Source organism: Fistularia commersonii, chromosome 25 (genome assembly GCF_037954325.1).
Source record: "Fistularia commersonii isolate RoL2024-O1a breed Wild chromosome 25, RoL_Fcom_v1.0, whole genome shotgun sequence".
NCBI classification, from domain to species: Eukaryota; Metazoa; Chordata; class Actinopteri; order Syngnathiformes; family Fistulariidae; genus Fistularia; species Fistularia commersonii.
This window is the reverse complement of record NC_141308.1, coordinates 9,275,057-9,299,906: the sequence shown is the minus strand read 5'-3', so window position 1 is coordinate 9,299,906 and position 24,850 is coordinate 9,275,057. Positions and strand designations below refer to the sequence as shown.

The following is a 24,850-nucleotide window of genomic DNA, read 5'->3' as shown; positions in this document are numbered from 1 at the left end:
AAACAAACAACAACAAAAAATCAACCCCGGGAACCGCTTTCCGTATTTTTTTTTTGTTTTGTTTAAATGGCCGCGCAGAAAGACAGAAGTAGTTGACTCAGGTGTTGCGTTCACGGACACTCCGTGCTACGAGCATCCAGCTGGCTGGAGATGCCGAGGCGAACCGAAGGCATCAGGGGACAGCGACCACGTGATCGGACTTTCGGTGATTGGCTCAAAGCAGCTGTGACGTCAGCAAGCCTCCCACTCCTTCCCCCCTCCATCCCTCCCCGTCTCTGAGAACCTCTCCGTATTTTTTCTTCCCTGCCTTTCCACAGAATCTCAGACATGGCGTGTGTCGCTTTTTACGTGCACCGATAAGGATCCCCACCGCACCCCTCCTAGGATTTGCCACCCGCATCTCCTCCACTGCTGGCTCTTTTCTACCCCCACTCCCCGCCCCGCCCGACCTCCCCGCGTCCAGGAGTTGGGCCCTCCGGTTGGGGGGTGGGGGGTGAAGGGAGTCAACATCGTGCTTCGCCGGGGAGCTGTGCAGAAATCAGCCATGCCCTGCCCAGGCATCCTTTGACCGCTTGGATTTCCATACCCCTCCCACTCCCCATTTCTGCATCTGCACACCGGGGGAGGGGGAGAAATAGGATGAAAATCTGCAATCATGATGCAAGGTAATTCCTCCGTGCATACCCTTTATTCCCCACGTCCTCCTCCCTTTGCCCTCTTGTGTCCTGCCCGGGCCATTAGACGCCGGCCAGTCCAGCGTGATGTTGTGTCAGCTGCGTGTGACTGACAGATAGGAAGGTGTGTTTGGGTAGATGCCAAGGCGTGTGACGTTCGGATTTGTGAAAGGACGACGAAAAATTCCTGAATATCCTGCGGTTGCTGTTAGATCAGTCGCTGTGCACGTCTCTGTGTGCGTGTATGCAGGTGCAGAGGGTCGCCCGTGTGATTCTATGCTTGTGATTGTGATAGTGTGTGTGTGTGTGTGTGTGTGTGTGTGAGCATCAGGGATGCTGCTGCTGCTACCGATAGAGCATCCCATCCCATAATTCCAATTTAGCATCATTTGAACACAGTGCAATGAAATGAATCATTTTTTTGAGCCGCTGATTTGAAGTGAATTAAAAAAAGTTCTTTTATGAGGCTAAAATATAGACATACCTTTTATTGCAGATGCCGGGCCCATTCATCCATGCTAACATAGTCTATTATTAGCAGAAGGCCTGAAGTCAGCCTGCTATCATATTGTTCTTGTGCATGATCTCCAGGAAATCAAGGCATGTCACATGTTTCCTGTGGTCTTTTGTCGCTCAATCATAACATCGACACACACATGTGGACACAGTTTTGTTGGAGAATGTAAGTTCTGTGCCGTTATTGGGAAAGCAGTTAGCGTTCTTTGAGTAACAGATTATACCTGTTGGTCCAATTCAATATCTGCTGTAAATGACTTAACGTTAAATCAACACTCTTAAGTGTTTTTTTTTCATATTTTCTATTTGTTGTTGCAGGAGTGCAGTAGTTGGTGATACAGTGTTTTTTTCCAGGCACAAAATTTAGGTTATAGATACTAATGCCAAGCTATCCCAGTGTGATAAATAGGATAGACTGTATTGATCCCACAAGGGGGAAATTCAATTATCACAACAGCATTACAGGGTAGAAAAGTGTGCAAATAGTAATAATAACAAGAATATGCAAACGAAGAATATACATACAAATGAAAGAGACTATGTGTAATACATGCAAGAGAATGCAAAATATAAAAAGGATAAAAGAAATGCCTTGTGCAGTGAATAGTTGTAGAAAATACTTAAAAAGTTAGCAAATCAGTAGAGGAAATTCAGGTTGCAGAGGAAAAGAGGATCAAGAAAGAGGCATTCATATTCCCATGGGGAAAAAAAATACGTGGAATAAAAATAAAGTACTTTTGGTCTTTTACTACTACAAACTGTCACACAGAAAAGATTATGTTAGACGTAAGTAGAAGTGAACGTGGCAGCAGAGCGCGGCGGCTGTGTGACACGCTGAGCACATCTGTCCTGCTCTGAATTTGCCGGTCCCGACCTTGAATGTTCCCCTCCTATATTCTGTCTCTCAGCCAGCCTCTTGTTCGCAGTAAACAGCACATGGTGTCATGCAGGAATCTGCCTCGCCATGAAAGTAGGTTCTGTGAAGAATGAGAAGTGGAGCTTTTTTTTTTTTTTTGCACCTGTGACAGCCAGCACAGATTGTAGGTTTTAACTGTGAGGAACACCGGTCTCGGGAAGTGAGATGAGGGTTTGTGATGTGGCAAAAAAAGAAAATCAACACCTTTATTTTTTAGATATCCTGATAAATGTAATGGCTTCTTTCTAGAAATCTCATGCCCTTATGAGTGGTGGTTTAAATCCTGCTTTTTTGTAATTGTGCTTACCAGATGCAGCATTATTGAGCTTCAATATTTTGAATTTTAAAGAAATATTTTTTACACAACTGATTCATTTATTTCTTAAATTTCAGTTATTTTCTTATTTTATTTGCAATTATTTGAAGGGAATTTTCATGATTGAAAAATAACTTATCACAATTTTTTTCTTACTTTTTTATTTGTACTTTTTTATATTTTGCTAGTTTTTAACAAATTTCTTGATGAATTTCTGTTGCAATTATATTTTGAGGATTTTTCAGATAATGTATTTTCTTCAGGACACACATTTCCTTATGAGTCTGAAAAGATTAGCAAATTACAGAAACAAAAATACAGAATGAAAAAAACAACCTCCAGATGAGGAACAGCAAACATGGACAGAAGCCTAGAAAGTTCTTTTTTTTTTTTTAAGAATTGTAGGCCAAACAAAACCAACCAAATTGGTTTAGGATTTTCAGCTCTGCTTTTGTTATTCATTGACCTTTGCTTCAAAATAATAGAGAAATAACTATTACATATATACACTGATGCTTAGCTAATCAATCAGTACATATAATATTTTCTGTTAAAGTCTTAAACCTCAGCCCCTTTATTAGATAGAACAATTTGCATAGTATTTGGCTGCAGTAAAGAAACCTCCTTCTGCCGATGTAGGTCAGCAGGTGCAGAACATCCTGGAAAAAGGAAATAAGTTTGGTGTAAAGATAGTAAAGCCATGGCTTATGGCCCCTGCTGTTACATGTATGTGTTACACGGAAGTCCCTCCACCTTTACAAAGCAGTTTGAAAAATACCAGCATGTGATTTGACAACTTAAAGTATTATTTAAAACCCATATCTGTCCAATATATCGATCAATAGCGGCCTTTCATATCTGTGATTGTGTCATGTTCATGTTTTGTCAATCTTTAAATGTTTACAAATCAATATATTTAATGAGCTGACCAATTGCTGAATATTCACTGCTAGTAACCATCCAGTTGGAAATTTAGTTGGACACTGATATTTGTTTAAGTTGGTTTTTCAACATATCCACTGTCATTCTGGCATTCATTTGTTTGACATTAAATTAACAATTCGTAACAGCGATGAGTATAAATAAGCTCTCATATGAAAACCTTACAATGTGAATCATTTAGAGGGGGTTTAACGGTATCTGATTATTTTTTTTGTTCACTTCCTTAAAAGGGAACGGCTTAAAAATCCAGTGTCAGTCAGGCTCTATTAAAACTGTATTTTAGGATGTTTTTTTTTTTTTATTATTATTATTTTTTTAATTTGTAGTTGGATGGATTCATGTTGCTTAATTCTTTAATAGGGAACATCAGCAGTCAGTGTATACAATTATGAATAACAATTAAAAAGACCACAATCAGCCATTCTTGGCTGATTCACAAAAAATTGTGTGTTCCAATATGTCTCTTGGGACTCCTGGAAAGTTTTTAATCCTCACTAAAACTCCAGTCATTAACATGTTTGGCTTTGTCATACTGCCAAGTGAGCAGAAACATCTACGTCACTGCTCGCATCGCTTCTCATAAGGCTCAGGTTGCCACAGCAGTTGTTACATATCAATGCCAGGATTGATTTTCTATTTTTACTCCTTATCACACATTCTTAACCTCATCCAGGTTAAGACTGGAGCGAAGGCTTTCAGCAGTAAGGGCCAGGATGTCAACATAATCTTTGCTATTAAGCAGCCCAGAGACCAGTATATCACAGGCCTTGACATGTTCTTTTGCACCCAGAATGGGTTTCTTTCAAGTGAATGCTGCAGAGCACCAGTTCACTCCAGTGTTTTCATAGTGATGGCGCTCATTAATCTGTCCACCAAATCAGTATTGCAGTATTTATTTTAACACTTAGGAATATTTGATTTAGTGTCTCTCACCCGACATTGGAATTCAAGTCAGCTGTCAGTAATACTGGAAATTCTGTTTGGGGCATATGTTCCAGTTTGCACTACAGATTAAGAAAAAAAAAAGCACAAGCAAAGAACACAAACTGAGCCGCCACTGAATGGTACAAAGTGTTCATCCAACCAACTATCCATCACATGTGTCTGTGTTGCTTTTCTGTGGAATGGAGGAACCCACTGTTCCCACTCGTCTTTTGAAAAGCTGTTATGCAAACATGCCAATTCCGTGTAACGGAATTCAGTGTGTGTCATTTTTGCTGGTTTCCTGGGGTGGAATTTTAGCATTTGAGTTTCATACGCATTTCATCATTGAAGCACATGATGTACAAAATCATATATCCCTTTGACCTGAGTGAGGAGCGAGAGGATTGCTCATGTCAGTTCACTTATCTTTTCGGGCCTTTGCCTTTGTCTCTATTGTTTTTGTGCTGCTGAGCAGAACAAACCGCTTCTGGGGAGATTTTTGACTCAAGCTGAGAGTTTAGCAAGAGAAATCATGACCATGTTTTTGTGAACCAAAAACCAAATGTGAAATGAACAGTTTTGCAATCTTGCAATGAGACAGATGACATTTTTTTTATATATATATATTTTTTTTTCGGGCCGCATCAGTTAGAACATATGCCAACCAGATTCTGTTCTGATATTTTAAATGCACTCACACATTTCTACAATGTGAATGCTGCTCAAGTAACATACCAACGTGTTTAACATGGCAACATAACACTGGCTAATTTCAATGAGCAATTACCCCGGTCATGGAGCTACTAAAGGATTACCTTATCTTAAACATCAGTCTGTCAGCATGCTAATATTAGCATTTGGCTCTGGACTGGCATGCCTCGATGCTGTCTCACAGAACCATATGTAGATTTTATCAGTACACACCAAATGGTGTACACATGGCGTGTCATATAATACTCAAGTGATTATAAAATTAATCCTTTATTTTTTAAACTTTAACCTGATTCACAAACATACTGTAAGTTCTGCTAGAGATAAGGGATTAAATGCTTTTTAAGTTTTTCTTAGCTATCAATATTTTCATGTGAGACACTTGCACAAACCAACATCTATTAGTAGAGGAAAAGAAGTTACCATAGAAATGGTAATGATGCTGAAAATTACAATAGAAGGAAATTCATTGTTGTTTTTTTTCTGTTTGGAAAATCAGTATTACTGTTGAATAAAGCAAAAAATATCATTATGATTACCCACTAAATCCAGTAGCAGCAGCGTAATAGATAAATTATTGTTTCTGCATGAAACCCATCTGGTCAGATTGTTGTTGAAATGGTCATGGATAGTTATCTCTGCAAAAGTAAGGAAAGAGTGATCAACAACATGTGAGTGCCCGTGGGTACTACGAGCTGCAGACATAAACATACCTTATAATCATTCAGTTGTATCATCCTGCAGTTATCTTGCCTCCAGGCCTGAGTGGAGCTGACCGTCACTGCTGCAGGGCTTCTGGCATCCAGTCTGGCTGATGGGCTGCTGAAGTAGATCTGAATCTTGCTAATGAAGTGAACACATTGATCAACCTCTGCTCATGCTTTCTTATTCCTTTTACGCCGTCTTGGGAGGGGACACTCAGGGTGATGGAGTCTGCTTCATTGTGTGTCGAAGCTCTCTCTTGGACGGCAAAGTGGCTGTATTTTGAATTAATATGTGTCCTTCCTGTATATTCACGTCATCTTGTTGACTTTATTTTTCCCCAAGTGTAGTTTAATGACAAGATAGTTAAATTTATATCTGCCAGTAGAATTGAAGATATTTATTCACAAATTTGCTCATTCTCCCTCTTTCACCCATTGTTGTAGGACTGAAAAACCGAACCAGGAAAGCCTTGGGCTTAAGAAAGAAAGACAAGGATACAGACACAACGTGAGTGTGCTCACTCCTACATGTATGCCCGCGCATGATCATACAGTAACAGCAAAGAACAGAATAAAAATATGGGTTGAACTTGTTGCCTAGTGATTTTTCATATCGGTAACATGTTCCGACATGTAATTTAAATGCTGAACAATGATTTTCAAGTATACTGTTTTGAATTATCACACCCAAAGCTCACTAATGAATCTAATGAAAGCCCCGCCTTGATGCGATACAAAAACATCATCCTCATTCACACATATAAAGATCAGGGCACCATTCAAATGTGTAGACATATAAAAACTTGTGATCTCTTCTGTCCTCTTCATGTCACCTCAACAGGAGCTCACCTGACAAAGATGGATCTGGGAGTGGAAAGAAAGGAAGTGTATGTTTTTGAATTTCAGTGAATAATTCAGTGCACTCCCAGAAATTATATTGATCTGATATGATGCGCTTACATTCACAGTTATATGGCACTGGTTTTCGTTTAAAACATCTGCCTTTAAACTATTGTGTTCTTTTTATTGCAATTTAACGTTACAGTGCATTCAACTGAAAATCATCTTAAACATAAATATGGTCCACATTTAGCTAAAATTAGCTTTTTTAGAGCTTTTCTTTTTTGTTATTCCAAATACGTTTACTTAATCTGCCACTATTAAAACAGAGGTTTGAGTGGGTAGTTAGTTTGCTCAAGAACTGTAACAATTTCAGAGTAACTGTTATTTAACATTTTTTTGTCTTGTTACTGATGTATACTACATAGAATCAGTCAATCAAGAAAAATAATTGACTGATCAAATTATGATGAAAATAACTATTTGTTGCAGCAGAGTGATTAACTGGGATTTGTCAAATTGTTCAAAATTAGAAAAATGGCTAATTGGTCAAAAAAAGTATTACAATTTTTAAAAAGTTGTTTGCATGTATTCTAAGACTGCATTATATTCTATCTAAAAAAAAAAGATAGGATAGTATTGTGCTCAGCTATTGAGTAGGAAGCTGGTGTCTTGCTGCTGCACAAATTGAGAAGTTTATGCAACAAGACTCATGACAAATAAGTACATATTCATAGAAATTGTCACGTCAAGCAATTATTAGCAAAACTTTATCTTTAACTATATCTTGATTAATATCCTCATGATGTTTTTTTTTATAACCATGAATATGCTTTCATATCCTTATGCTAAGCATACCCTGAAAATTATTTAAAAACTCTTTGTGTAAACAATTCAGCTTAGTTCTGCTGACAAAGTGGAAAAGTGTGGAAGTACATCATTCATATGCTCTCATAGTTTTTATCCTTATTTGTTTGTTGAAACATTGATGTCCCAGCTGCACTTTCATAATATTTATCTTTCCTGTCCTCCTTTTATTCTGATAGAAAAAGGCCAATGGAGCGCCCAATGGGTTCTATGGAGAGATCGACTGGGACAGATATGTAAGTGACCTTAGCCTGCTTTCTGTTCTGCCTGTATATTAATGGTGAACTACATATAGCTCGCCACGTCTCTGCTCTCTCTTTTCCAGGCCTCTCCTGATGTGGACGAGGAGGGCTTCAGCCTCCGTCCTGGGGACGAAGGGGAAAATATCCTTTTTTTACAGAATCAGTCACAGTAGTCTTGCGGCTCATGTGTCGTAATATCGACCTGCATCGCTTTGACTTGTTCACTTGGTGCCCCCTGGCATTAAATAGGTCAAATCGATAATTTCTTCCGCCGCCTGCCACACCCTGTTTGTTTCTCCGAAGCTCCCCTCTCATGAAAATAGTGTATTCACAAACTCTACAACATTTGATTGGCTCTCCAGTTTTCACTGAACCACAATTCTCATTAACAAATGACCCACAGTTCACTGACACTGAAGTTTTTGCTCCCATAGGTGACATCGGCTGTGGAATAGGAGGAAGATTTAGCTGAGACAGAGCGAGATTGTCAGTTATAGTGCATATAATGCTGTTAACTGGGACACTGTCACTCTTTTGCTGCAGATTGTCTGTAGCATATAATATGTTAGACAAAATGTACTTAAATCAAAAGGACATTGTAAACCAAAGGTTTAACTGCAGCTGAGAGGGGAAATTGTTTTGTATATATTTCCTCTCACTTTGCACTTACTCTACTTTGTCCTTGACTAGCATTCACCTGCTTCCAAAGGAAAGCACTTTTTCTCCTCTAGCGATTCGGAGGACGATGAAGAAAGCAAGAAAAAGTTCAAAATTAAAATCAAGCCTCTGGTGGCGGAGAGTGCGAGGTGTGTCCCTCCATCTATGGATGAACTCAAAGCCTCAGTGGGAGGCCTGGCGCTCTCCCCCTCACTGGTGAGCACAGCAATTCTGTTACCGATTCAAAAAAAATGAATGGCAGGAAAACACGATGTACAATTTAATGTTTTGCAAATTGTCGTTAGATTCTTGTTCTCAATACTGCTGCATTTGTTTCTTATTCATGTGCTGTCATCTTGTAGAAGAGAAGTCCGGTAAGCCCCTCATGCATTTCATGGCTGTCACTGTCATCAGAGAGTGCATGGCATGAGGTCACTTTTTAGAGACACTTGAACCCTCCTCCCCTCTTGACAATTTACTTCAGAATGACCTTTCTTGTCACCCTTTTTTGCATGCGACTTCTTATGTCACCTTCAGTGTCTGTGTCCCCTTGGAAGCCCTTTCATTTTGTCTTTGACTTTCTTCTGTTAAACTACAACTTTACTTGAACCCATGCTGCAAAGCATCCCTGTTTACATAATGCACATAATCAAAGCTCAAAGTCCATTGATTTGGTCTGAGCCGAGAGACACATTGAACATCCCGCCACATTCAGTGCACTGTTCTCTGTGTCGGTGTCAAATCTGATGCTCGTATCGTCGTCCTAATATCATGTGGGGTTGCTGTGGCTCTTGTTGCATTGTAAAGGCTTTGCAGTGGAAGTAAAGAGGTGTAGTATGTGCAGTTTTAGTTGGTGTCCATTTGACTGATTTGTCACTCGCTCTCTGACCCAGGTCTGTTCTCTCTTCCTTTTTGCTGGTCTCAGAGACGCAGCCCGGTGAGTTTCTGGCATCACCTGCTGGAGGTCTGAAAGCAGACACCCTTCTAATCTCTGCTGCCTGACTGTCCTTACTCTGTGCTATATGAATTTTATCTTAAAGTTAAAAAATACAGGAGCGGGTTAGCGTTATTATAATTACTTAAAATGAATAAATGTAACAACTGGTTTCATATAAGTTTATTTTCTCAGCATGGACGAAGTGATGTGTTTCTTTAAAAATATTTGACATTATAGTAGTATCATCCTCAATGTATTTCTTGTTTGGATTGTTTTTTTTAACAGGGGCACATAAAAAGGAACTTATCTTGTAAGTGAAACTTTTGCAGACTGCATTTTCATTGCGATTTTTTTTTCTGACCTGAGTTGCTATTTTAAATTCAAAAACTGACGTTTAGCTTTGCTCCTGTCAGGTGAGGAGATCGCTCGACCCAGACGCTCCACCCCAACACCAGGTCCAGCGCCTGAGACTCCAAGGTCTGTTATTACTGTGCACAAATTAGATGATGAGATGAGATGAGATGAGATGAGAACAACATTATTAATCCCGATTTTTGTTTGGTCTCATGACGCTTTCAACTTTTTAAATTTGGAATGAGCATGACTTAAAATCTGCATCAACTATTGATGTGTATGGGATTCTTCCAGGTTTTTGGGGAAATTGTTCACTGAAGGTTGACTGACCATTTTGTGTGCTAAGCTACCTAGCATGAGGTGCATTTGTAGTTCCCTGCTATTTGAATAAAAAAAGAAAGGCTTCCACTTTGTCTTTAAGGATTACTGCTAACTGGCTAAATTTAATTCAAGGTATTAGAAACGGTGAGACGAACAACACAGTATTACTTTGGGAATGTTTTCATTTTAGTTGTACATAGTCGAACATAATATTCATTTTATTTTATCTTGAGTGGTTAACAATGTTTTCTTCCTCCCTCTGCAGTGACAGACTGCCGCAGACTGCTCCTGCCTTCTTTGGGCTGCCTTCAGAGACCAAATATGCTAGATATGATGGTACGGGACAAATCGTCAGGTGACTTGTTGGACATAGTTTACAGGGGGGATATTGAATAATTCTTTATCAACATCCCATCCCAGTGGTGCCGACTGATGTCTGGGGAGAATCAAGACACAGATCGGAATCCCCTTTGAGCAGAAGCTTCCCAACAGGAGGTGAGTATGCGTAATATCTTTGGCCATTATCAGATTTTTGATTGCGGCAAAGGCTAAAACAATGTTCTCGCCATGTGAAATGAGATGTGCGTTAAATTGTCGTTGCAGCTCCCCCGCCGCTTCCTCCGAAAAACATTCCATCAAGAAGTCATGGTTGCCAATCTGAGTCCGCTGGGAAATTTAGCTTTAGTTCAGTACACTTGCCTAACGGAAGGGCAGCTCGCAGCTCGGCTCCCATCTACCTGAATGTCCTTTCCCCTGCCTCCTACCGTGAATCCCCGGTGCCTGACCTCGACGACGTGTTCGGCCCAGTGGACAGCCCCCGAGCCGCCGAGGACGCCGTGTCTCCTAGATGGGTGACTTTCACCGACAGACCCCCTCCGCCGGACGAACCCGCTCCACCTCCTCCACCGGACTCTCCCGCCCCAGATACGCCGTCGTCCACTCCCTCCACCCCTTGCCTTTCACCCGGACCGCCACCGATCGAACCCCCACCCTCACCGCCTCCATTTTCTCCCGGCTCCCCTCCTCCTTTCACACCGCCAGACTCGCCCCTTTCGATCATGCTCGGTCCACCTCCTCCGGATGAACCGGCCCCTCCCCTGCCGCCTGACTTCTCTCCTCCTAATTCACCTCCGATCTGCCTGGACGAGGAGACGCTTGATGAGGAGGTGCTGCAGTTTGTAGAATATGCTTCATCCCCCGCCCCTATCAGCCCTGTGCCTCCTCTGCCGGCGGAACGTAGGTCTCCACGGGCAGGAGTTATATCTCCCCTGGTTCTGGGCGGCGTGGGGGGAAAGAGGACACCTGAGGGAGCTTACCTGAGAGACGACATCCCAGATTTTGTGGGCTCACCCAGAGAGTTGACACCGAGTTTTAGGGGCACGCCACCTCCTCTTCCTCCTACTACCTACAGGTCTATTATGTCTTCCCCTGGACCTCACTCGGGCAGCAGTGAGTGTTCTCATCTGTTCCTAATTTTTGCAATGTCCTAATATGAAGAGCCTCACTTTGGCTGAAAGATATGGGGAAAAAAAAATATTTATAAAAGATTTATAAGAGCCAGCTTTTATTGCTGCTATATATTTTCGCACTTGAGGATAAGTAAGTAAATAGATAAGTTGAATAAATAAAGTCTGCAAATCTCAAACATTATGAATACTTTTTTATTAATATTCAGGGAATTGTATGTACTTTCAGGAAATTTATTCATCCTTTTTAGGTGATTCTTTTTTATTAGATTTAAATCAATTTTGTATAGAAATGCAGAAACACAGCCCAATTCTATATTTGTTTATGTAATCACCCTATGAATGAGAAGAATTCAAGAGTTCTGAACTTTAGGCTTTTTTTAAAATGATATGGCCCTTTCTGACATCTAGTGGTGGGACAGTATATTGTTATATGCTGCCACTTGTGTTTAATTTTACATTTGATAATTATTCTAAAAAAATCCATGCATGAAAATATAGAAAGCATTGAAATTGACCTCTACAGTTTACCCTAAATGACCTTTGGGAGAGAAGTTAAATGTGGTTGCCTTATAAATAGAGCTTTTGAAATGATCGAAAACTAAATCAAGTAAACTGTTATAACCCTGTTTTTTTGTACTTGAAATGGGGTAAAATTATTGACAAGTTTGAGCAGTGGAGGTTAAATAGAAAATGCCATCACTTTTCAGAGAGATCAAGTGTTTAACTATGAATAAGAATAATTCTTTCCAACTTGTGACTATGCCCTGCAGGCCCGTCCTCTCCTGCTCGTCCGGCAACGCCACAATCACGTGGCAGTCCAGTCCCTCCTCCTCCTCCTCCCCGACCTTCCTCGAGACCAAAGCTGCCCCCCGGAAAACCAATCACAGACCTGGTACATGTTAAACGTTAGCCCCTTTCTTTCTTTCTTTCTTTCTTTCTTTCTTTCTCTCTTTCTTTCTTTCTTTCTTTCTTTCTGTCTTTCTTTCTTTCTTTCTTTCTTTCTTTCTTTCTTTCTTTCTTTCTTTCTTTCTTTCTTTCTTTCTTTCTTTCTTTCTTTCTTTCTTTCTTTCTTTCTTTCTTTTTATTCTCCTCTTCACCTGATTTCCAAAGGTACATTTTATGATCACATCTGCTTTGCCAACATTTAATTGTTTTAGTGTATTTTAACTAGCTCAAAATGGACATGGAGTGTCAGTCAGTATGAAAGAAAAAGTATTATTGAAAATAATTACAATAATATCAAACTAATGATAACATCAATATGCAGTTTTGAATTTCTACTTGTTCAATTGCTATGCTTATGACCATAAAGCTATTCTATACTACTTTATTCTATGTTGCTGGTCTTTTTCTTTCCAACAAGCAATCTTATTTTTGGTCTCAAATGTTTTTTTGCCGAATAAATCCTTTTGTTATTGCTCCTGCACTGTAATCTGATGTGCTATTTCCCGCCACTAGACTCGCCCCTTCAGTCCGCCGGTGTCCGGAAGCCCCCCACCTTTTGCGCCGCTGGCACGGGCGGAAAGCTCTTCCTCCATCTCTTCCATTACCTCACACAGCGCAGCATCCACTCCGACATTGGGGAGGGACCTCAACTTGTCCAACACAGGTAAAAAACAGTTGCACGTAACCTGGTTCTGTTGTGCCTGATCTCAGAAGCCTGTTTCCACATTGTCTGCCACTCATGATCGTGTCCCGGCCTCACTGTTCTGTCCTCCATGATTCTCTCCTCTTCATGTCTCTGCTCACTAAGAAGCCTCGCATCCTCTGGTGTGGTTTGACCACGGCAGGTTTTATTTAGCTTTCGAGGGTGAGTTTGAGCCAGACTGTCTGCGTAGTGATCGCTTGTGTGTAGACTGAAAATACCCACTCCTCTTTTTGTTTTACCTGCATTTCTGTTCATACCTTTGTCCGCACACCAACGACACTGCTGCCCGTCACATCCCGTGCCCTGCTCATTCACCTGCAGTCTGATTTTTAAGTTTTTCTCATTGCTTGTATTCAGCATCTCCTTGATGCTCTGTAACTGTAGCGACTGCTGAATACCCGGACAAATGTGGAAGATTTTCTTTTATATCTGTCTGTCTGCCTTATTTAGGATGCTCAAGAGGACCCAGCCCACTTACCATGGGACCCCAAGACACTCTGCCAGTGGCAGCTGCCTTCACAGAAACCATCAATGCCTATTTTAAAGGCGCTGACCCCAGCAAGTAGGTCCACATTTCCTCTTTTTGCCTGTGTGAAAATCGAGATACAAGAAGAAAAAGGAGCTTGCGCTTTTTTTTTTTCATGTCTCTGCCAAGCCAGTTTAAAAAAAAAAACACATGCACGAGTTATCCAGCTGGAACTTTAGTAATACCTCTTGTCACCACGTGTTTCAGATGTGTCGTGAAGATCACGGGGGAGATGGTGCTGTCCTTTCCAGCAGGCATCACAAGGCATTTTGCCAGCCACCCAACTCAACCCACCCTCACCTTTAGCATCAGCAATTACAGCCGACTGGAGCAGGTCCTTCCCAATCCACAGCTGCTCTGCTGGTAGGCACGCTCACCGAAAAAATCCGTCTTCGGAAAGCACGTCGACAAATGAGCAAACTGGGAAATGGAAGTAGAAATTAAATAAAACTTAACAAAATGTCTACGACCCTATCATCTTTCTAGTGACTCCACAACAGACACTTTGGATACCAAGGAGTTCTGGGTGAATATGCCAAACTTAATGAGCCATTTAAAGAAAGTTGCTGAGCAGAAGCCTCAGGCAACATACTATAATGTGGATATGATCAAATATCAGGTATTTTTTTTCCCTCTAGTCATAAATATTCATCCAACCACTCAAGCGCCTGACTGATTATTTGTCCGTATGTGTTTCAGGTCTCGGCTGAGGGGATCCAGTCAACCCCTCTGAACCTCGCAGTGAGTTGGCGAGGTGACGCCACCAACACGGACCTTAGGATAGATTACAAATACAACACAGAGGCCATGGCCACGCCCATGCCGCTACACAACATCCACTTCCTGGTTCCTGTGGATGGAGGCATGGCCAAACTCCAGACTATGATCCCGCCTGCCACCTGGTGAGGATTCCTGGCATGCAGCAAATTTCAACTGCACCAATATATGTAGTTATATTGGACTGTAGACTGATTTGTTGGAGACGTGGACATTCAGGGGGCATTCCCACCGCCGTCGGATCAATTCATAGGGTTTAACATTGTACCATTTCCATTTTCGGTCGATTATTAGTCCCAGTGTGTTTCCATCAATGAGATAAGCAAAAACAGTTTCTCTTTTTCACTCTTACTTTGAAAAGAAGTGCAATAATGAACTGATGAAATGCAGAAGTGAAACATCTTCAGATGATGAAAAAAAAGACATAAAAATTGATTTTTTTTTTTTTGCAAAGTGCTGGAATCACAGTACATGAGCTGAATTAGTTGAAAGATATCAATTCCAGCTGCATTAAGTAATTGTGATAAAAAATGACCCTACAAGTTAATTGGGGCAAGAGTCAAACGTCAGCCCTCCCTCTCTATATCCTATATTTATATGGTTGTGTAAAACTTCAGTAGCTCCTTTTGACTAGCTTTGTGTTAGATATGAACCTTTCCTAAACAATATGTCGAATTTCTTTTAAAAGGAATCCAGAACAACAAACAATACAGTGGAAGGTTCCCAGCCTTTCTCATCGGTCTGAAAATGGAGGCAAGTATTATTATATTTGTGCATGATGTTATTATTAAATGTTTATGTTCATTGTGATTGTGTATTTTCCATTTTTAAAAGTTAATGTTAAATTTAATCCTACTGCTCAAAGTAGCAAACTGCAACACACATGAAAGGAATAAGTGAGACTGAATAAAGCTTTATGCGTTTCCTGCAGGAGTAGGGGCTCTTCTGGGTCGGTTCCAGATGACAGAAGGTCCATGCAAACCCTCCCAGCTGGCGGTCCACTTCACCAGTGAGGGAAGCACTCTATCAGGATGTGACATTCAGCTGCTTGGGACTGGCTACCGGCTATCACTGATCAAGAAGAGGTTTGCTGCAGGTCAGTCCCATTATCAGGTGTTAGTTACATTACATTACATTACATTACATGCATTTGGCAGACGCTTTGAACTTTGTTGAACTATCTGCAGACTTATAGATGGCAATTTCAGGACAGCAAAGCCATGTCTTCTCATGAGTTATTCTCTATGAGTTATTATATCATAGGACCCTTTCACCATTTAGGGAATTGGATGATTTCATCACGATCGCATTTTGTGAATTAACGGTCAAAGGAAATGCGGCCCCGAAACTCCCATCTCCAGATCTGCTACTCTTCAAAACCACATGACTTAATGTTTAATGAGGAGGCTTTTTGAATCGTAACTAATCTAAAACACTTTTTACTTTTCAGGGAAATATTTGGCCGATAATTAATGGACCTGCTTGGGAACAAAACCAAGAGAATCAATGGCTTTTGACTGTGAAGACAATGGACCATCCCACGTTTGTGCTTTTCAAACTTTACCTTCGGCAACCATTAGTGGTTGGGGCTTAAAGGAATAACAGAACATAACACACACAGATATTTGACTTTAGGAGGCAATCAGCTGCTGCTGAGTTTATGCAAGTAAACGCGAATCATTAGTTGGCACTTGACACTTAAATGGGCTTACATGGTGTAAAGTATAGGAAAAGTAATCTTTGTTCTTATGAACATAATTCTGGATTCAAACAGTGATGCAGCCTTACTTATTTATGTTGTCATTAAAATGCACTGTAAAAGTTAATAGATTATGTAGAATAAAAGAACTGTTAACAAGGTGGAAATACAACTGAAAACTGTATAAAAAAAATGTATTATAGATTTACTTTGCAGTTATATCCCATTAAGTTTTATTTTAAACGGTGATATCTATTTATTTTTCGGCCACCTAAAATCAAATTCTTTTCTGTTGTATGAGCAGTAAACGTGTTTCTATGTAGACAGCCTTTAAAAAGACAATGTCTTGTAAAGGTGGCGGGTCAGTTGACATGTCAAACCTGTAGCACAGGAACAACGTCAGCACTCTAAATTCAAAGGTGCTTTTATTTGGGCATTTTTGTTTCTCAGTGCTTAACACATCCTGGGACATTTGAGCAGAGAAAACTTATTTTATTTTGCAAGCACTGGATAAGTATTTGGGGTTACCGTGTCATAATTCCATGAAGAATGTTTTAAGTCTATTCCACAAAATGCATCAGCATTTTTACTCTAATCTTCTTTAGTAGAAAAAATTACACTGCTAGGTTTATTCGGTTGGTTTATTAAACTTTTTCTATAAACTTTTTTTAAAACTATACTTTTCTCCCCCATATTCAAGCCACTAAAAATAAATTGTATGTGTAAGTTAGTACATATCCACAGCTGACAAAATGACATTTTTTTGTCAACAGCTTGTGTCTGCAAGACCAGCGGGCCAAATCAATAATTTATATACTTTTAAAAGAACTCCTACATAATTCAGGAAAAGCTGCAGCTGCGTAGCTGGTAATGAAAGTACATATGTTAGGATAACATAACTAACTCTTTGCCTCTATAGTATTGCTGTAAATTTGTTAGATTTTCTTCATTGTCTGAAAATTTGGCATAAAGGGACATTTTTTACACTTAAAAGCAGGACATAGACAGATTTTTTTTCATTTTCTTCTTATTATTATTATTTATTTTATCACCCAATTCTTTTTATTGTCAGTGATTTTAGTATCCTAGGATGCACGGTACCAAGGAGAACCAGAATAACAAGGAAAATTGATGATTACATATGAATTCCCCCTTCAGTTAGTTTGTATGCTATGATATGTGTGAAAATTAGAGTTTTACAACCCACATCACCTGTGCTTGTTAATTAAAAAAACACTTACTCTATTCAAAATGAAACCCAGTTGAAGTTGCAGGTGTCATTGACTGTGGCTAATAACACTGTAGTGACCGTATTTTACCTTTAAAAGGCATGCTGGCACATGTTGGTGATAAATCTGTCGCGCCAGTTTGAAATGATAAAGACCAAAATCTTATATAATTAATTATAGCAGTGGATATGTAAAATGCCAGTTTTCAAGCCTGACAGATAGTGAATCTTTGGAGATGTTAACAATACAGACATTTGATAGTAAATTGTGTGGCTGATATTTAAGACTCATTTAAATGTTGTTATACTAGAGCTTGTTTCAACAAATAATACTGTTAAATATTCTGTGTAGCTGTAATGGATGTTGATTCAGAAAGATTTTTATTGGACATGAAAATCAGGTTAATGTTAAAATCCAACTTGGACTTAATACCAGCAAAATATCAATGTCACAAGACATTATTAGTGGTTCTGTGTGACTGTTAACATTTGGAGGACCTTGGATTTTGGCTGCTTAACAACATTTCAGCTGTTGTCAGTTTTTCAATATCAGATGGTTGGTATTACATGTCCTGACATTGACAATACAACTTTCATTCAATCAAGTTACAACGTCTTAAAACGTTGGTGCTGAGCTGGGTGCCTGCAGGGAATGTAGGACCAATAGAACAGATTGGATTTTTTATGTACGGTGCAAAATATTGATCTGTAAAGGTTTCGTACACAAGTACCGATTTCTCTGTGAAATTTCGATATCGGCCGATAAATGGATGTATCGGTTTGGGGTCAAGCCAACATACTTTTAAAAGACCCCTAAAAGAGGACACTGATTGAGCGGGAATTGTTTGCTGGCTCTGAGAGATTCAGTTATTCTGTTGTTAGTGACTTTATGTCTGAAAGGGCCTTAAGATGCTTGATGCTTACAGAAGACGAGTGCCAAATGGTGTTGAGCTGGAGAGTTACGTGGAAATACTGAGCGTTCTGGGCCTGAGACTGTAGGTGTTGCCTTTTATGCTGCTTGATAAATTGGCCAATTCCTTTGACCATGACTTTTGACAAGGGTCTTGACAAGGATTGTTGTTGGATGTCACAAAATGATGAAAAGATATCAAAAAGACAGCACTATTTACGTCCCTGCTGTTTTATTTTCTTCCCTATCCACCATGTTTAATAAATGTTTTCTAATAGCAATATTTAAAGACTTAAGTGTAAAAAGTGTAGATAAAAAGCTATGTTTCAAATATTTCTCCAGGCATATGGAAGTGTCTGTGGCTGTCTCTTGGTTAATTGATGTCAGCACTCATAAAACATTAGGTCATACATAACCACGGTGTCTCTCACCATCTATTTGTTTTACATGTGGATTTCTTATTAGAAAAAAAAACTGTTAATGTTGATGAATAACTCCAGACAGTGACGCATGAAATCTGCATCTGTCCATCTGTTGTTTCAATGCAGTACCACTTTTCCCATTCCAATAAGGTCATGATGTTGTTGTATATTTGTGCTGCGAGAGGAGACTCTTCGCTTTCACTTGAACCTCCACCCTGTTTTTGCTGTTGTTTAGAAATCTAATTGTCAAAAAATAAATAAATTTGGCATGTAATCATTAATACTCCCACTTTCTGTGAAACTGCTGTAGGTGTTTGACATTCTCCTGTGTTTGGCTTGCACATGGAACAAACCTTCAATTGAACTCATAATGTATGACATACAGTAGCTCCATGTAAACATTCAGTGTGTTTGAACATTACATTTTATCGAATGTGTTGACTCACAGTTAGCCTGGGTGTTGTATTTAAGTTCATATTGGGCTTCAGAAAAGACAAAACATGTTTTTTGGGATTAGGAACAAACTTCCTTCTGTTTCTGTTGATAATGCTCTAGTTTTTCTTTGCCTTATTTTGAAGCAAACACTCGATGGAATCTGTGACAGCTTTTTATTTCTCTGTATATTTATTTTACTCCATTTGACACAAAATATGCAAACATTTCATGTAAATTTCCCATCCAAAGATTTTGAAAGTAAATATATGAAAAAAATAAATATAATGTAATACCTGTTTTACTTGGTAATAAATAAGAGGAAATATGAAACATTGCTCTCTTCATTAGTTCATTTATAAGTCCCTAATCAGTTCTGGTGAAAGTTCTAGCTTTTTTTTTATTATAATTATCATTTGCGCCATAATCATAAATTATGCAGATTCTGTGAAATTCTGTGAAGTGAAATTTACTATTGGGTGAGAAGGTCTGGGGGGAAAGCATAATTGCAGTTTGTGAACTGTTATAGAAAATATAATGGAATATTGACATTTTCAAGTTTTGCCCATAAACATATATAAATTTTGACTTCAGTTTTATAACAAAGAAAATTTGTGATCCTTTTCTACAAATTTAAATTTAAAAATCTCTTACATTAAATATATAATCTTAGCAATTTGAAAAAAATCTACTTCACATTATATTCTTAAATATAATATATTAAACAAATAATGATTATATTGTTATTTTGGAGGGAACAAAGTGAGCCCCCTGAACAACTACTAAATGCACTTGTAGAGAAAAAATGGCCATTCTTGACCTCGGAGTCAAACCAACATGGACAAGTTTAGAATTAAGTTGGTAAAAATATACAATAGTACTATTTCATCGGCTGCTTCCTGAAATGCAAACTATTTTGTCCAAGTATACAAAAATAATAATGTAATGTAGAGGTCCACTTACAAGCATTATGGGGAACATTCACCAGACTTGCATGGTCTAATTATGCAATGCAACAATCCGCTTGTTCAATTTACTGCATCTTTGCCATTGTAAGACCTTGGGACGCATTTGCATTTTTTTTGTGTGTCTCTCTCTCTCTTTCTCTCTCTCACACACATACACACACACACACACACACACACACACACACACACACACATACACACGCATACACACACGCACGCACACACATACACACACACATACACACACACGCACACTACTCCTTTCCTGAACCCTCTCACTACAATGACGTCATCGACTGTCCATCGCGGTGGAAGCCCCTCCCGCGCAGGGCCGTTGCCAGGACGACGCCAAGCTCGACTACTCAGTGATTTATATTTTTCATTTTATACTCGATAAAAGGCGTCCCGAAACGGTAAAAATGTCCTTCCCTCACATCTTTTTTTTTCATTCGATATTTTATAACACATTTATAAATATATTTAGTTGCTTTGAATGCGTCACCACGTTGAAAAACTAGCAAGCGTCCATCCTCTCAAGTTACCTGGAAGCTAACTTTACCTGTTTTCACTGACAAGCTAACATTGTGTAACGCGTAGTTTTGCAGGAAAGGAACGCGTGTTTAATTGTTTTGTCTGTATATTTACGGTGGGGAAATCCTTTCAAGAAAAGAAACCCTGGGAGGAAAGCTGCTATGTCTGATGTTTTCAAAGAAAAATCACAAAGAAAGGAGAGGAAGGCAGGAAAGGTGTCTTCAGAGGGAGGCCATGGAGCCAGAACTGTCAGGACCAAGGAGTGAGTATAAACATCCTGCATTTGACAATGATGAACTCTAATATTATATATACAAACGTTACTGCTTACTAGTAAGATGCTTGCAGCTGGGGCTGATCAGTAAATTGATGTAAACTGCACAACAATAATTGAGTTGAAGAAAATTGACTGAGCACTTCTCAACACCACATTCACCTCAGTCATTTAAAAAATCATGGAAGTAATTTGGCATTAATTGAGATGAGTTTGAAATTAGTCAGACAGTCCAAAAAAAAAAACACATTTATCTTAGTTACATGTAGATAATAGCCTCAACACCCCAGCAGTAGGAAATGATCTTATGATAACTATTCACTGATGAGAAGAATTAGCAACATATGAGTAAGCAGTAACACCAAGTAACAAGACACATTTAATTTGTCAGGTGCATCAGACATGTTGCTTTACAAATCTTAACAGTGATATACATGAAAATAACAATGCTAACAAAAATAACAAACAAAATGTATTGTAATGTATTTTAGTTCCTGCCCCACTTTATATAGCTTCTGACAGTCTCTTCACATCATTCCTGTATTGCAGCTCCATAAGTACTGTGTCTTGCATAGATGAACTCGGACACCATGATGAAAACACACGGATGCCTGTAACCTATGAGAATACGTACCAGCTGGGTAAATTAACACAGAATTATATCCAATACGAGACAGTTTGCAACACGTTATCAGTTTTTCATTCCATCCAGATTCAATTTGCCAATTATTTGACAGATGATTTGATTAATTGTAAGATTTTATAGTGATTATATCACATTCTTCAAAGACTTCAAGCTGTCTTTGAACAATTGACACAATATAGAATGGACAAAATGGAAAACAAAATACGATATTCGAAATGTATGGTGATGAAAATAACATTTCTGAGAGAATATCTTGTAGTTGGTCAATATGTAGTAATTGGTTGCCAATAAGTTTTACTAAATTTAGAGCTAATTTTCAGGTCTAATGGTAGAAAAGATATTCCTCAGCCTTAGTCAAAACATACAGAATGCCTGAAATATGATCAAATTCTGAGGTCAAAAAGGAGTGCATATTTTTGCTTTGAGTACTTACTGAACACAGGTTAAAATTAAGATATACTTTAGATGTTCTATTGTTCCATTGGTGTATTTGATATGTTCCCTACTTTTTAATCAAGAGACTCTGCTTTAGCATCTCGTCATTACACCACAGTGTTTTTTATACCGCTGTTAAACACCCCAAGAACCACACCAAGAACTCAAACATCTTCATTTTTTGCCATTTGTTTTGACTTCAGGACCTTACAAGCGCTTCCCTGTCCCTGCTGCCACAGAGATACTGAAGGATGTGCTCACTAGCTACCTCCAAGACGAGAAATACGAAGTTGAGTGGTCTCGACAAATGACAAAAACCATATGTGAGGTAACCGTAATGAGTAATGGGGAGAATTGTCAAAAATAATGTCACAACATTTATCAAAAATCGCGAATTTTCTGCTGCCTCCTAGGTGATCAGAGCGCATTAGCAGGACCTCATGGTCCTTCCCCATGGGAAAATGGGCAAAAAAATTGATTAAAAATAGATACTCATTTTCTGCTGTTTTCTAGGTGATCAGAGCCCGTGTAAAGGACCTCATGATTCCACGTTACAAGATTGTGGTGCTTGTACACATCGGCCAGCTCGCTGGACAGAGCATGCAGATCAGTGGTCGCTGTCTCTGGGATGCATCAAATGACACCTTTGCATCTTACTCTTTTAAGAACAGCTCACTCTATGGCGTGGCCACTGTCTATGCTGTTTATTTTGAATGAGGCACTGACAGCTTCATGTACATTGCTGTTAAGTTGACACGGACTGTGTGTCCTCATGCATTGTACTGATTTTTCAAAGTACAAAATGATAAAAGCAATAATTTGTCACCAAATTTCACTGTTCTTTTTATTTCTGCTCACATATTAAAGGACATTAGAAGACCTTGACATTGGTTCAATTATGGTATTTCCAAGGACAAAGTAATGGTGACATATGGTTGATGGCCTCTTTGGAATATTTCCCTCTAGCAGAGCATGAAGAGGTCCCTCCATCGACAGCCTATTTGACAGCACATTGACTGTAAGGCTTGATTCTCATCCCTGTGAAGACGGCCAATTGCTGACACCATATCAGTTGTCTCTGGGAAGTTAGTATATCTGCTGCCTGCTGAAAGACACAAAGCTTTATTTACCAGAGTTATACTTTTCAGCTAACAGAGGCAATCTCTCTCTTTTCTGTTATGGAATTCAAATCATAGATCAATACATTCACATCATGTCCTTTCATTTATTTGGAACTTTCTACCATTCAAGAGGCCCACAGAACTGTCTATTGGACTTAGCCAGAAGTACTGAAAGCGTTATAAGTATTTAAAGACAGAAGAAAAAATACTTGAAAATAAGAGATAAAAACACCTTAAAAGTAGATTTTTTTTTTTTTAAATGACATCCCCACAAAAATATCTAAAAACAACAATAAGTAGAAAATGACTTGGAGATACAGAAATAAATCAGCAAATTAATAAATAATTTCATTAACTTTCATAAACTTTGGATTTTCTTACCAAAAATTCCTGTGATATTTGTGATATACTTATGTCAATGTACTGACCATCAAGTAAAGTCCCCTCTTCTGTCAGTCTTCTCCACCGCGATCCTCCACAAGTGTAGACCACTGCCCGCAGGAACGCCCGGCCACACAGACGCATTGTATTCATGTCATCTTTTGTTTTCACCTTTGCAATACACCAAAAGCACAGCAGTATTGCAGTGAACTGCAGGGATCTCATGGAGCCGTCAGATTCGAGTTCTGATATTTTGCTGAGATTCCTTGCACTTGAAAATGTCCCGTCAGATTCTCATCAAAATATCCAGGCTTTTATGTGGAATCACCACTGATGTCACACACCAACCCAAAGTCATCCTCATTGAGCTGCCAGGGCTGGATGTATATTATCTTGTGTCATCATTAGATTTCTTTATTGACTAATCTGGCCATTTCTGATGTGTAAGGGCCATTAGAGGTAAATGTCAAGGAGAAGGAATTGCTATTTTATGTCCAAACTACAGCAATTTTATTGTTTTGGACATAGCAGAGAGTCAGTTAATGGACTGCCCGAGATATCCCTCCCACGACAAACTGAGGTGATGGCTATCTACATAGCAACATAGTGGAGATTGCAACCACTATCATGAAGATAAAACTGATTCCCAGAACTGCATTTAGTCGAATCTTGTCATGCTTTTTCATGGAATAAACAGAGACCCTTAAAACCCTTGTGCTTTTATTGTTATGTAGAGTATTTGGATCATAAAACAAATTCACCAATGTATGTCATCACAGAAGAGTTGTGGAGATAACGTGGTTGTTTTCTCTTAAATGCATGGATTTAATCTAGAATACAAGGTATTTTACAGAAGAACTGCGTGAATTGATTACATCTAATTTTGAACATACTTATTTTCAGGGGCTTAAAAATACATACTCGATGATCCAAGGTCCCTGAAAAATTAAGCAGATAAAATGTCTGATGTGGATTCCACATTTTGAATGTGTATTTTGGTAACTGGTCACTGGAACTAACTGTATGAAATAATCACTAGCCTGAAAAAAATGTCAGCAACATCAAAAGGAGCAAAAAAGTTAGTGATGCCAGAATTGTTTCTTGGTTAAAAAAACTAAAAAAAACTCTTCACAACATCCAGCTGAGTTAAGATCCATTTAGGGAGAGTCACTATCAAAGTATGCAATCAAAAGACTCTCCATGATTATAAATAGTGGCTTTACAACCAGTTGCAAGATCACTATACTTAAGAACAGGAAAGATTGGACTTTGCCAGATAAATCTAAAAAGCCAAAGATTTGTTTGACTTTAAAAATACTACATTATTTATATACACAAAAAAGCAAGGTCACAAAAAAGTGAATAGTTAAAATGACTGAAATTAAGTTATGAAAAAAGCATCCCAGTGGTGGAGACTCAGTGTTCAAGGTTTGACTGTGGGTTCCAGATTTATCCTCTGAGT

General features: G+C 38.9%; 2 protein-coding genes across 2 annotated transcripts; both read left to right on the top strand.

The window, feature by feature from the left end:
* Positions 1-292: 292 nt before the first annotated feature.
* On the top strand, positions 293-18,870 carry sgip1b (SH3GL interacting endocytic adaptor 1b). The gene is made up of 22 exons (XM_086172318.1): positions 293-665; positions 6,148-6,211; positions 6,545-6,590; positions 7,590-7,646; positions 7,736-7,793; positions 8,350-8,525; positions 8,672-8,683; positions 9,235-9,246; positions 9,532-9,556; positions 9,660-9,723; positions 10,187-10,257; positions 10,342-10,416; positions 10,525-11,370; positions 12,161-12,282; positions 12,849-12,999; positions 13,489-13,600; positions 13,772-13,927; positions 14,051-14,183; positions 14,264-14,466; positions 15,030-15,094; positions 15,273-15,437; positions 15,792-18,870. The coding sequence occupies exons 1-22, from the start codon at positions 656-658 to the stop codon at positions 15,812-15,814; spliced, it is 2,646 nt and encodes an 881-aa protein (XP_086028444.1). The 5' UTR covers positions 293-655; the 3' UTR covers positions 15,815-18,870.
* A 1,720-nt stretch (positions 18,871-20,590) lies between these two features.
* On the top strand, positions 20,591-23,096 carry dynlt5 (dynein light chain Tctex-type family member 5). The gene is made up of 4 exons (XM_086172894.1): positions 20,591-20,793; positions 21,355-21,446; positions 22,090-22,214; positions 22,400-23,096. Exons 1-4 carry the CDS (start codon positions 20,693-20,695, stop codon positions 22,601-22,603), a joined length of 522 nt encoding a protein of 173 aa, XP_086029020.1. The 5' UTR covers positions 20,591-20,692; the 3' UTR covers positions 22,604-23,096.
* The last annotated feature ends 1,754 nt before the right edge of the window (positions 23,097-24,850 follow it).